Source organism: Macrobrachium rosenbergii, chromosome 42, assembly GCF_040412425.1.
Source record: "Macrobrachium rosenbergii isolate ZJJX-2024 chromosome 42, ASM4041242v1, whole genome shotgun sequence".
NCBI classification, from domain to species: Eukaryota; Metazoa; Arthropoda; class Malacostraca; order Decapoda; family Palaemonidae; genus Macrobrachium; species Macrobrachium rosenbergii.
In genome coordinates, this window is record NC_089782.1 from 2,955,699 (window position 1) to 2,970,747 (window position 15,049).

The window sequence follows — 15,049 nt, forward strand, 5'->3', positions numbered from 1 at the left end:
TTGCATCAGAGGTGTCCGGGAAGAAAGTGACTGTCCACTCGGATAACACCACATCACTGCCCTATGTCGAAAAACGGGAACTCATTCATTTACCCTTTGCCAAGCAGCAGGAGCCCTGCTCATTTGAGCAGATCAGAATCAAACCCAGATCTTAACCAGGTTATTCAGGAAAATTCAGTGTACAGTCAGTCCCCAGTTATCGGCGGGGGTTCTGTTCTAGCGGCGTGATGACAACTAAAAATCTCCGATTTTCGGTTATCAACGCTAGTACCCAATTATTGGTGTCGATTAGAAGAAAACAGTGAATTTCAGCGCCGAAAATTGCCAGTTTTCATTGCTAGACAAGCCCTGTAAAACCAGATTGCCGATAACAACGGACTGCCTGATTAGCGGACAAACTCAGTCAAAATTAAGTCCTCCTGACGGAATGGACTCTGGACCCCCTTGTGTGCCTAGAGTTATGGAAACTGTATTTTTCGCCAGCGCCAGATCTGCAAGTATGGGCAATGGACGCAATGCTTTTAGATTGGTCGAACAAAGACCTTTACGCCTTTACCCCATTCAAGATGGTGAGAGAAGTAATAAACAAGTTCCGCAATCATCGGAATGTAACAATGACCCTAGTAGCCCCTTTCTGGCCAGCACAGGAATGGTTCCCAGACTTGCTGGAACTTCATGGATTTTCTGAGGTTGTTGCCTCAAAAACCCAAACTACCCAGACAACCACATTTCAGGCGGTTCCATCAAAGACTGTCCACTCTGGCTCTGAATGCATTCAAACTGTCTACAGATTGGTATGAGCGAAAGGATTTTCGAAGGCAGTTGCAGACACTATTGCTTGTTCCAGACAACAATCCTCATGCAAAGTATATCAGACCAAGTGGACAGTCTTCCATGACTGGTGCAGGAGACACAACATCTCGTCTTCTAAGACGGCTGTTCGACTTGACCAAACAGAAAGAAGAGAGGCTAGTAGCCTGGAATCTAGATGTGGTTCTTAAGTGGCTGTAGCAACCATGTTTTGAACCTTTGCAATCTATCTCTCTGAGGGACTTCACTAGGAAGACTCTGTTCTTAGTAGCGTTAGCTACTACCAAGCGGGTAAATGAACTACACGCTATCGATAAGAAGATTAGATTCTCTCAGGGTAACAAGATTTTCTCATTTACCCTAGGATTCTTAGCTAAAAATGAGACCCCTTCCAGCCCATGGCCTTGCTCATTCAGTATTAAAAGTTTGGTAGATATTCTAGGTCCTCAGGACTCAGAAAAGACTCTTTGCCCTGCAAAGGGCATTGAAATACTATTTACAGGCAGTCCCTGGTTATCGGCGGGGTTCCATTTCTGAGGGTGTGATGATAACCAAAAATCGGCGATTTTCAGGGGTTATCGGCGCCGAAAAGTGCCGATTTTCAGTTATCGGCGCCTCTGTTAGGTATGTATTGGCGCTGATAAGCAGAAATCGGCGATTTTCGGCACTGAAAATTGCTGATTTTCGTCGCTAGGCAAGCGCCATAAAACCAGATCGCTGTTAACCGAGCCCGCCGTTAACCGGGGACTGCCTGTACTTAGAATGGAGAAGATCCATGGGGCTTCAAGCAACCCTTGGTGTTCAGTAAAGAATCCGTCTCACCTTCTATCAAAAAATGCCTTATATTTTTTATGAGAGATCTTATTTTAGAGGCTCACGCACAGACTGAGGAGGATGCTTTACCTTTAGTGAAGGTAAAAGCTCATGAAGTGTGGGTGGTAGCCACATCCCTGGCTTTCAGACATAATTTGTCTATTTACCTCTATTATCCAAACAGTGTTTTGGAAATGCAAATCAGTGTTTGCATCTCATTATTTGCATGAAATTGAAACTTTGTGAAAATTGCAGTATCTTGTGTCCTATTTGGTTGCTATGAAAATTGCAGTATCTTGGGTCCTATTTGGTTGCTGGTATGGTGTTGGGAGAAGGATGTAAGAAGTCTTTCTTCAGTCCTTCCTATTTTTTCGCCTTAATTAACGGGCAGTAAGAAGGTGGATCCATCATACGCTGGAACAGGCCAGATACAGGCGAGTGAAGTAGCCTTACTGTTAGATTGATTTTATTCTACACAAATAGACCTAGCAGTAGCAGACTCTTCCTTTCTCTAGCAAGGAGAGAGAGAAATGATAACAAATACTTATAGGTGGCTACCGTAGTTTGTAAACTGAACAAATATAGCTCTTTAATTTTCTCTAATGCAATGAATTTCTGCATTGGACTTAGCTCAGTACAGGCAGTCCCCGGTTAACGGTAATCCAGTTTTATGGTGCTCGTCTAGCGATGAAAATCGGCAATTTTCGGCACCGAAAATCGTAGATTTCCGCTTACTGGTATTGGTATTGGTGCCAATACGTAACTTACAGAGGCACCGATAACCCACTTTTCGACGCTGATAAGCCCCGAAAATTGCCGATTTTCGGTTAGCGGTGATTTTTGGTTATCATCACACCCTCAGAATGGAACCCCCCGCCGATAACCAGGGATTGCCTGTAGTCTGACTGTAGGATACCCATATACCTAACAGATCAGAGGCTTAGGTCTCTTTCCTTTGAATTCTCTTATTCAGAAGTATGAATGGGTGTACCAAACCTCCTGTTGGTTCAGGATTCTCTTACCTCCCACCAAGAGTGAGTCTATCCTAATATTAAAACCCAGGTTTTTTCCGCGTATAAACAAATGATAAATTTAAATTAATTTGTATTTTTCATAGCTAACAAACCTGTAGTCTTAACATTTACTTCCCACCTCTAGTCACCCCTCTTTCAGTTAACCATGGGTTGGAAGAAAACTAATGTGTCACAGAGTTGAAATAAGATCGCTGCCCACTTCCCATCTCACCTCTGTGATGGATGCCAGATGCCACCAGTTCCTTGCATAAACAATCCTTGTTTTTTACTGGTTTCCAGCTATCACCAGAAGATTTATCCTAATGTTAAGACTGCAGGTTTGTTAGCTATGAAAATAAAATTAATTTAAATTTGCCATTTCTGAAATGAAGCGGAAACTGTTAGTTCCGGTGTTCAAATAAGGATTCTTTGCTGAACAAAAGAACCAGCATTGAGAAGTTGCCATTTTCATTTGTAATCCAAGTACTGTAGCTATAAAATAAAGTGAACAATATTCCATCGGGCAGTTCTGATGTTGTTTACAACATTCTTGAAAAAGAGAACAAGATCGGTGATCTGGTTTAGAAACATGGGCAATTGGAAGAAAGAGGAACAAAGCTGGGGTGACCAGAAGTGAAGACATTGAGGTGGATTTTAGAAATTTTACTGTTTGAGAGAGAGGCTGGTAAATGAAGAAATTAGGAGAAGTATTTGAGTATTAAAGATTATATATTTGAGTATTAAAGATTGCTGATATAATAAAAGTTGAGACTGAGATGGTATAGGCATTTGGTAAGGAAGAGTCAGGAGGAAGGAGTGAATAGATCCTGGGTGGAATCTGTTAGGGCAGGAGGTCAAGAAGGAGGCAAAGGATTAGATGACATGATAAAGTGTAGAAGGGTTTAGCAGAGGAAGAAGCATTTGATCTAATCAGTTGGAGAAGAGGCATTATTCCTAGCTTAGGAATAATGGTGGAGATAAAGAAGATAATTGATGAGTACAGAATAAGAAAACCTAATGATACAGTGAGAGAATCTGCTATGGCCCTGAATGTCTTCCACTCAGCTATACTTCAACTCAGTTATTTCCAGTAAACATGGCAGTGTAAGAGCTCAGGAGTCATTTACTATCTCTTAAATAATTGCAAAAGTAGAAATGTTCTTCATGTGAATATATGTCAGATTTTAACACATCTGTTTAATAGATACAAGCCCATTACTTTGCCATGGTGCCATTTTGACCTCTCCAGTTGGGTTATTTGTCTGGTCTGTAGGAGAGGGAAAGAAGTGAGAGTTGTAGCAGGGGTTTCCATAGTGGAGTATGTCTTACCTGTCATCTGATCACTGCTTTTGCTTCTAACTGACAAGTTAGTATTTGATATCTTCCTCAGCAAACAATAACTATATTGGGAATAGTGATGGGTGATCTGGATATTGGTAATAGTGATGGTGGATCAAGGTACTGGTAGTAGCGATGGGTTTGTATGTAAACTATAATGGTGGTTTAAAAAAAATTGTGAATTTTATAGGTAACTAAGTTTTTAATTTTCAGAGGAGTGCACAGTATCTCCAGAAGGAATTACCTGTCAGGATCGCCAAAAGAATTGTTGGTTTTCGCTCGTTGCCCTTTATTGTTGGATGTAATCCAATCATCCTTGGAGTGGTAAGTGAATTGTTTTTATCAAAAGCAATTTTTAAAATGCAAATTGTATTAGTTGTTTGGCATTGTTTATTTTCATTTTTACCCAAATTGTAAGTATATTAAGTAATTTGATCTGTTTATTCTGCAAAATCATGACGTGGAGCCAATAAATTTTTCAAATTATAAATAACAATAAACAGAATTTTGCATTATGAATCCATGACTGTTTTAGCCTTGCCATCTATGCATACTTTTGAGATGCCCTACAGAAAAGAATAAGAGATTCTCTAGTTCTAGCTGGGAGGCCATGCATTTTGGCTCTGTGATGTTGTAAACACCTAGTAAACTATGTTCTGTATTAATTGCTGTATCATACTATCACTTGCTGATTTACCCCTTTTAAGACAGTTTGTAGTCATTCAAAATACAGTATTTGACCAAGTTCATTATGGACATTCTCAGACAAGGGTGTGTTACTTTATTTCTTCTGTGAATGAGGTTTCTTAAGGCTGGGTTCTGTAAGTGCCTAACCTCATCAGTTCATTGGTGTAAGTGTTAAAACTTAGTTGTCTTGTTAATTTCTTTTTTGTTCCTACACAAACACAAACCATCGTTCTTTGCATAGGATTTAGCTTGCGACACAAGCTGGAATGGCCATTCAAGCTTATTGACAAGGTAGTCAACTACCAACAGGCAGGGGAAGCCCCTCCTACCTGTCAGTCTGCACACCACTTTGCTTCCAGCTGCTGCCGAGTCCAGACGTCTCATGACTTTTTGCCCGACTCTTGCCATTCAAACTTTTATTGATTAAACTTGAACATTCCTTTTCCCTTTTTAGTTGTCGACAGTGTCTTTGTTTTGTATTTTCAAACTCAAGGACTCGGTAGTGAGAAGTTTCGCCGATGACACAAGAATAAGTAGAGAAATTACTTGTGATGAAGATAGGAACTCGCTACAAAGAGACCTAAACAAAATACATGAATGGGCAGAGGTAAATAGGATGGTATTTAACTCTGATAAATTTGAATAAATAAATTATGGTGATAAAGAATGAATATATGCATGTAGAGGACCTAATAACGAGACAATCACAAATAAGGAAGCAGTTAAAGACCTTGGTGTGATGTTGAATAGGAATATGTTTTGCAATGACCAAATAGCAATACTGTTGGCAAAATGCAAAGCTAAAATGGGAATGTTGTTCCGGCACTTCAAAACAAGAAAAGCTGAACACATGATTATGCTGTATAAAATGTATGTACGTAGTCCACTTGAATATTGCAATATAATATGGTGCCCACACTACCAAAAGGATATTGCACAAATAGCGAGTGTACAAAGGTCCTTTGCAGCTAGAATAGAAGTAGTTAAGGACCTTGACTAGTGGGAAAGACTACAATTCTTAAATTTATATAGTCTTGAAAGGAGAAGAGAACTCTACATAATAATACAGGCATGGAATCAGATAGAAGTAATTACCGAAAACATCATGGAGCTAAATATATCAGAAAGAGCAAGCAGAGGTAGCTTAGTAGTGCCCAAAACTATACCAGGAAAACTAAGAAAAGCACGCAGGACGCAGGACATTAATCCACCACGCACAAGCATCGATAATGCAGCGTCCATTCAATGTGTTACCAGCTCATCTGAGGAACATATCAGGAGTGAGCATAGATGTGTTTAAGAATAAGCCTGACAAATATCTGAGATGCATCCCAGACCATCCAAGATTGGAAGATGCAAAATATACTGGAAGATACATTAGCAACTCTCTGCTAGACATCAGAGGTGCCTCACACTGAAGAACCTGGGGCAACCCAAACGAACTATAAGATTGTAACACACACACACACACACACACACACACACACACACACACACACACACACACACACACACACACACACACACACACACACACACACACACACACACACACACACACACACACACTCTCACTCTCTCTCTCTCTCAATTATACAAAAATATTACCTTCTGCATAGGTGGATGGATAAAAGAATTTTTGCAAAACAGAAAACAGATAGTGATTGCAAACAATGAGAAATCGGATGAAGCTAAGGTAATATCCAAAACAAGGCACAGCGTTAGCTGCATTGCTGTTTGTTATTATGATTGCAGACATAGACAGTTATGTTAAGGACTGCGGTAGTGAGAAGTTTTTGAGACACAAGAATAAGTAGAGAAATTAAGAGATGGGAATTTTGCCACAAAGAGACCTAAACAAAATATGTGAATTGCATGTTATTTAACTCTGATAAATTTGATCAGTAAATTATGGTGATAAAGAAAGAATGCTATATGCTAGGGGACCTGATAACGAGACTCACAATTAAGAAGCAGTTAAAGACCTTGGTGTGATGTTGAACAGGAATATGGTAAAGAATAGCGTTAGCTGCATTGCTGTTTGTTATTATGATTGCAGACATAGACAGTTATGTTAAGGACTCGGTAGTGAGAAGTTTCGCCGAAGACACAAGAATAAGTAGAGAAATTAAGAGATGGGAACTCGCTACAAAGAGACCTAAACAAAATATGTGAATGGGCAGAGGTAAATAGGATGTTATTTAACTGATAAATTTGATCAGTAAATTATGGTGATAAAGAAAGAATGCTATATGCATATAGGGGACCTGATAACGAGACTCACAATTAACGAAGCAGTTAAAGACCTTGGTGTGATGTTGAACAGGAATATGGTATGCAATGATCAAATAGCAATACTATTGGTGAAATGCAAAGCAAAAATGGGAATGTTGTTCCGGCACTTCAAAACAAGAAAAGCCGAACACATGGTTATGCTTTATAAAATGTATGTACGTAGTCCACTTGAATATTGCAATGTAATATGGTACCCTCACTACCAAAAGGATATTGCACAAATAGAGAATGTACAAAGGTCCTTTATAGCTAGAATAGAAGAAGTTAAAGACCTTGACTACTGGGAAAGACTACAATTCTTAAATTTATAGTCTCGAAAGGAGAAGAGAACGCTACATGATAATACAGGCATGGAAACAGATAGAAGGATTCACTGAAAACATCATGGAGCTAAAAATATCAGAAAGAGCAAGCAGAGGTAGATTAATACAAGATGTGGTCTCATTAGACCACATTTGTGTCTTCTACCTTCGGGTCTTTGCCCACAGGCCCCTAAAACCTTTTTTACCTTGGACCTGTGGTGGCTGCTCAACAGGTTGTGTTTTCTTAAACATTTCCTTTAAGAGGACAGATAGCATCTCGCCTAAGGTGTATGGTTCTGGAAGTGAGAAGGATTCCTAGAGTGACTGGCCGCTCCTCCTCCTCCTTCCTTGTCCTCCTACTTCTCTTCCTTCGGGCTGAGAATGGGACTCAAACTGACACTTGCTGGAACTGGCCTCTGATGCGGTAAGTCTACACATTGAGCACCCGTTCTGTTTTTCTCTCTAGAATCATAGAAGCAGTTCTCTCCTTCCTCTAGCAAGTGGAAGAAGGAGACCCTGGCAATAAGGGAAGCCCTTTTTCAGGTCTTTACCATACTGCCTCCGATTCTTTAGATTCTTCCCAGCCTGTTTTAGTATGAGTTATGATTTCTCACCCATTTGATAAGGTCCAGATGTCTGACATTTGATCTTGCAGTTCCTATACTCCGATCAGTATGTCAGAGACACAGTACTCCTCCTCGCTTTTTTGACCAGGAGGAGTAACCCAGGTGTGCAGAACTCCAGTCAGTTCAAAGAGACTCACTCAGATTCCTCTCTCCAACCAGTGAGCCTTCCTAATGTAAAGGACCTATGGTTTGTATATTGTGTAGGAACAAATCACAGTTTTTAAAGTAAATTGTATTTTTCCTAACTATACAAACCTGAGGTCCTTTACATAACATTTTTATGCCCACCTCATGCCACCCCTCAATCTGAAACCTGGGCTGAAAGGCAAACTGGAATGTTTACATCCAGGCAGGCGGATATTCCCGCCTACCTGATGATAGTTACTGCCTAATCACCTTGTGCAAGAGTTTAACGGTCGTTCCAGTTTCGCTGTAAGTAATTGCTAAGGTAAAGGACCTCAGGTTTGTATAGTTAGGAAAAGTACAATTTATTTAAAAAATCGTAATTTTTAGTAGCTAAAAGAAATTATATAATTATTACTGTAACTATTATTTTAATTTGTACATAAATGTAAAATGGGTATACAAAAGTAAACTAAGATATTTTAAAATAAATCCCTCAAAATCACAAACTGCTGTTTCCCGATTTGTTTGTTTCTGTCGTACTCGATGTTGTTTATGTCAGGTCTTTGGTAAGTGGTTGTTAATTATACGAGATGGTTATGAATTGGTACATAAGGCTCAAGTTTGTATAATCTTGTCTGAAAGCCTAGCCTAGTACAATCTACTGAAAGTGAAATTCACTCTACAAGTATAATCTACCAAAAATGAAATTTGCCCTTCGAACATAGTCTAGTACGGTATGATCTACTGAAAATCATATTTGTTCGCTAAGAGTATGCTAATGTTTTGTAGGATATCGAAAATGCAACTCGCATGATGCACGAAATATGTACATGATGAAATCATGTTTTGGGCAGGATGAAATTTTAAGGGTCACAGGATACATGAGCCCAAATGAAACTCAAGTATATAGGGCATATTTCATTTGTTTTACTCATTTTGCCATATCATGGAAACTGTGTTTGTGTAAAACACCTTGTGTTTGCATTTTTAGTAAATAGCATTTCTCAATGACTGTCCAAAGCAAATTGACTGTAAGAATACCACTAAAAAGTAGTCATAATTTTGTTGTATTGGAAGTAATGATTTTTCATTTCACCTCATAATATCACAGAAGCATTACTGGTATGTGGAATTTCATCAATTTTGGTGTCACTGTATCTACTGTACAGTGTGTGCGTTCTTGAGTGTTTCATAGCGCAGTGTCACATGTTGCCATTTTTCTTTTGTTTTGCTGGATTTTCTGTACAGTATTTTATGACAAGTTTAATGGACTGTAAGTATGATTAGCCCACTTATCACAAAAAGAGAATATTTTATTACTGTTAATGTTTAAAATGCAAATTTATAAATGTTGTAACACATTGCTATTTATAACTTGTCTGATGCCATCAACCAAAGAGAAGAGTGTGAGTGCACATACTTACCTTATGCACATGATTACGTTTATATTTTGGGCTATGAAAATGAAAAATGAGGAAATACTTTACTATGTAAATAAGAATGGTGTAAAATATTCTCTCTCTCTCTCTCTCTCTCTCTCTCTCTCTCTCTCTCTCTCTCTCTCTCTCTCTCTCTCTCTCTCTCTCTCTCTCTCTCATTGTTCCATTACAGTACTGTACATATCCTTTAATAAAATATGGAAAAATCATAAATTAAAAATACGGAACAAAATAAGTTCTTCACCCATCCAACAATGCATTGCCACCCCCTCCCACTCAGGAAAACTGCTCCCCAGCTCCACCCACCTTCCAAAACAACCCTTTCCTCTACACAGACTTACTGCCCCTCTACTCTCACAGGTGGCTGGGACGGTGCCCAGCCACCTGACCCCCACCTTGGAAAGTTCTCCAGGGCTCCCCACCCCCAAAACCCTTTTCCAATCTGTTTATGAGTGTAAGGAATGTTACCAACATTTTCTTGAGGCTGCACAGCATTGCCAGTCATAGGAGAGCAATTTTTCAAATCATTTGGAATTTATGTAGGCAGTCCCCAGGTTACAACGGGCTCAGCTTACAATGTTCTGAGCTTGCAACACTCTTCAAATATATTCATCAAAAATTATTTCCAGGGTTACAACGCATGTTCCGGGTTTACGACGCCAATCCAACAGAAGAAATATGCTTCAAAAAGGGAAGAATGGTAAAAATTTGGAGGATTTTTTTTATGAAAAACTCGATAAAAATGCAGTTTACATAGTTTGCAAGACACCCAAATGATTAAAAGTAAGGTTTTCTTACGATTTTCGATGATATTACGGGTTAGACGATTTTCGGCTTACAACGTGCCATCGGAACAGAACCCATCATAAACCGGGAACTGCCTTTATATCATAAACTTTGGGCCTTGGTCCCTGGTCTGGGTGTGTTGGAGTGTGTCAAGTTCAGATAATGAAGATCTGGATAATCAAGGGATTACTGTTTAATTTGCAATTTTCGTAACATACAAACTTGAAGTTCTTTGCATTAATGGCCCACCTCAGCCACCCTTCATTCTGGTACCTGAGCTGGAAGACAAAGTGGGGTGCAGACTGACAGGTGGGTGTGCCTTCCCCCACCCATCGACAGTTAATGATCTTTTCTGAAAGTTAAACAGCTGGTCCAGCTCACGTTTGCATGCTAAATCCTATGTATAGAACTTCAGGGAAAGTTACTTTAGAAATTTGCTGTTTTATATAAGAAAATGGGTTATGATACTGATTTTACTCCAGATGGATTTAAAATATTCATATATAAAGTGTATAACATCGGGTGGGAGGGATCAGCGTATTTGCACTACTAATCATAAAAATATTGCAAAGCAACAATACAAGACAAATTTATGACTTTCCCCTCCTTCCTATCTTGGAAAATTATGGTTTATGTGAGAATAGAAAGACTTCAAGGCATACTTGGCGGGGCAATACCCATAATGGGAAACAAAAATTAATATTTTTTTTCTAAAACCAGTGATTTTCAGTAAGATCTCATTCTAAATATTTATAGGCCTATACCTTGGTCTTGTGTCATATTAATGTTAGTTTTGTAGACCATTTTGTATAGGTGGAATAGGTATTTGAGATTTTCATTTTAATTTTAACCCTTTTGCTTACTACCTTTATAAACAATTATGTCCGTGGGAAGTGGCCGTGATTTGAGCGGTAATCGTAAAAATGTTTATACCTTTTTCTGTTCAAAGATGCATAGCTCTGACAGTTTTCAAGGTAGACTGCTCAGTTTTGTTTCATTTTGCAGCTGAATGATTGCTCTGTACAGTGGCATAAAAAAAGGCCCCAAAATAACCACGTAGATGGAATAATAATACGAGAAAATTTTGTACTTGCCCCCCCCCAAAAAAAAATTATCCAAAAACTATTTTGCAATAAAGTCTTACTTTTTCTTATTTATAGCATATCTAGATGAAGTACCTAGTTATTGCAATGCAAAAAGTTGTTATTTGAGCAAGAAAAATAAAAAAAAAATGTAGCATCACATTTTCCATAACAAAAGGGACAGTCACCCACATGATACACGCTTAATCTCTATACAGTTTTTTGTTCAGAGATGCATAGCTCCAACAGCTTTCAAGGTAGACTGCACAATTTTCTTTCATTTGGCAGCAGAATGATTGCTCTATACAGTGGCATAGAAAGGTCCCCAAAATAACTTTACGTAGGTGGAATAATGAGTAGAAATTACAGGATACAAGAAAAGTGTGCACTTGATAAAAAAAAAAAAATATTGCCAGAAGAAAAGCTGTTTGCAATAGTCTTTGTTTTTGATACATAGCACACCCAGATAAATTACGTAAATATTGCATTGCAAAAGTTGTAATTATACCTGTAAAATATGAAAAAATGAATGACAAAGTAACTCTCTCTCTCTCTCTCTCTCTCTCTCTCTCTCTCTCTAAATCTCTCTCTCTCTCTCTCTCTCTCTCTCTCTCTCTCTCTCTCAACTATACAGAACAATTAAACATACATGTTATACTCTATATGTATACAAAAATATCAGGCTATACAGTACAATCACTTACAACGTGAAATGTTAATACTTATTCTGAACGAGTCAGAACAAATTGGTGCCATGACCAGGATCGTAGTGATTGGTTGTTATAGCAGTGATCTGTATAGTTAGTGTTTATGAAATTTTAAGAATTGTTGTGTTACTTGGCGATAAAGATAAAAACATGACTGGCTGATGGTGGCAGCCATTTTAAAATTAGTCACATGTTAGCCTAACCTGGAATGGATAAGATACTTAACCCTTTAACGCCGAAGCCCTATTTACAAAAACGTCTCCGTATGCCGCGACGTTTTGGTGAGTTAAGCGCCGAAGCAGAAAAATTTTTTTCAAAAAATCACAGCACGCTTAGTTTTAAGATTAAGAGTTCATTTTTGGCTCAATTTTTTTGTCATTGCCTGAAGTTTAGTATGCAACCATCAGAAATGAAAAAAATATCATTATCATATATAAATATTGGAATATATGACAGCAAAAAAAAAAACATTGTTCGTATATATTTGTATACAAATCACGCTGTAAGCAAAAACAGTTAAAGCTAATGAGTTAATTTTTTTAGTTGTATTGTACACTAAATTGCGATGATTTTGGTATATAACAAATTTTAAAACGATCAAAGCAACACAGAGAAAATATTATCACAAAATGATGCATGAATTAAGTTTAACGCGTGGGACGTAAAAAATGTTTTAAAAAATTCACCATAAATCGAAATGTGCTAGAGACTCCCCGTTTGTTGAAAAATGAAGCTAATTGATTGAATATTACTAGACTGTAAGTGTTTTTTTTTACAAAAGTTTTTCGACCATTTAAATTGAAAGTTAAAGTTGACTAAAGTCGAATTTTTTTCTATTTATCGTGATTTATATGGAAATATTTCAAAACTGATAAAAGCTACAACCATGAGTTATTTTTTGTTGTATTGTACATGAAATTGTGCACATTTTCATATATAAAGGGATTTTGACAAAGGAAAAATCTATTTCTGAGGTGAAATTCCATACTAACACGAATTTCTAGGTATAAAATGCTAGATATACCAGAGAAAAAGAGCTTTCAGGAATGCTGGGGTTACCACCCCCAGATCGAGCGTCTTCCATAAGGAAGACGTCGGTATAACCAAGGGTGAGTGAAAGAATCACAACCACAGAGCTACACTCGATAGATATTCCCATGTCAAAACCCCTCGAAGAGAGCGGTGAGCCGTTCCAGCCCCCACGCTCAGGCGTCCGCCAGGCCGGCGACACAGCGCCACCTACATTCATTCCAGACTAGCACCGCCCCAGGCTTGGCATGTGCAAGGGGGTACGGAAAAGCCACTTCTGGGAGGGTCACCGGGTGACACGGGGCCTTCCTCAGAAATAGATTTTTCCTTTGTCAAAATCCCTTTTCTGAGTCCAGCCCCGTGTCAGCCGGTGAAATAGTGATAGAGAATCATGCCAAGACTGCAAACTACAAGGAAATATAAGGTGATCTGAAGAAAAAACACAAGCTATGGAAAAGGATTTAATGAGAATATCTCTCCACATGAAAAAATGATTACTAACATGAAAATAAACTTAAACATGGGGAGTGACCTTAAAAGTAGAATACAAAATTGGTACACAAAACAATATAGTAGGCAAAATACATTCAATAATACAAAGATTATAAGGAGTAAATATAAACTTATATCTAAGCATAAGAGAGACATCTACAACATGAGAAAATTTATGGGGTACATGGAGCAAAATAAAAACAGCCCAGTACCCCTAAGACAATCCAAAATCACAGCATGTCAAATACAGTCACCAAAAAGATAATAAAAAGACAATAATAATATCAATATGAGGAGCAAGGCAGTGAGGCATGATCATCCAGAAGGGCAGGCAGAGAAGTAAATGAGGCAGGCGGGGGGGGAGAGGGGGATGGATAGAGGATAATTAAGGTGGGGAATGACACTCTCCCACAGCCACTGTAGAAAATTTCAGGGCTTGAGTGATTTTAAATAATGGCGTTTAAACACTAGAGGTGACTTCCATCCCGTATATTTGATAAGTTCTGAAAAATCCATATTATGAAAATAATTAGTGGAAGTAGCTACTGCTCGGAATATCATGAACCTTAGGGACTGAATCTGGTTAGCTTGTTTAATGAAATACAGAATTTGTTGCCTTATAGCATTCAAGTGAAAGAGTTCCACCTTTCTCTCTGATAAAAGAGGACCCGACTTACACTGTGGAGTTCTTAAAAGGTAAGACTTTAAGGTATAGACTGGGCATAAGGACTGGTCCTGTGGAAGAGGCACCACCTTCCAAGGAGACCACCTGTCTTGAGGGTCTTCGTTTTTAGCTAAAAATCTATGGTCAGGAGAAAGGAGGGCTTCTCCGGACGGGAGGAAACTAACAAAATCATCACCTCTAGTGAGAGCCGACAGCTCTGAAATTCTGGCACCTGAAGCCAAGCTAATCAGAAATAAGGTTTTCCTTAACAGATCCAAATAAGAGCATTGTGAGTTGTCAATCTCAGATGCTAACTTGAAGAACATCATTGAGGAACCACGTAACAGTATGTGGGGCGTGATACTGGTCTCAGACGAGCGCATGCTCTAGGGATAGATGAAAAGTAAGAATCTGTAAGGTCAATATTAAAACCATATAAAAATACCTTCTTCAGGGCTGACTTAGCTGTGGTAATAGTGGCGGGGCAAGGCCTTTTTCAAACAATGATCTAAAGAAGGTAACTGCTAGGTTGGTAGTCATGGTTTGAGCTTCAGATGCCTTCAAAAAAAGGAGGCTAATTTCTTGACTGCTGAGTCATATTGTCTAAGAGTAGAATCTCTCTTGTCTGATTCCAAAAACAGAGTGTTAACAGGGTCAATGTTTGCTCCCTTTTGAGCAGCGAACTTTATAAAGTCCATAAAACTAGGGCATTCTGAATTCTTGAGGAAGCTGACACAGTCTTGGTTTGTACTACTTGGGTCAGTCTGGGATTGGGAATCCGATGACTCTGCAACTCCCAGTTCCTGAAGCAGGGAACCAGTTGCTCTTCGGCCAATAAGG

At 38.6% G+C, this 15,049-nt stretch overlaps 1 protein-coding gene across 1 annotated transcript in view; it reads left to right on the forward strand.

Annotated features, from left to right (window-relative positions):
• Positions 1-15,049, forward strand: part of LOC136827879 (branched-chain alpha-ketoacid dehydrogenase kinase-like) — a 446,871-nt gene that overhangs the window by 103,328 nt on the left and 328,494 nt on the right. Inside the window, 1 exon segment of the mRNA XM_067085342.1 lies at positions 4,188-4,298. Within this exon segment, the coding sequence (XP_066941443.1) occupies positions 4,188-4,298 (111 nt within the window).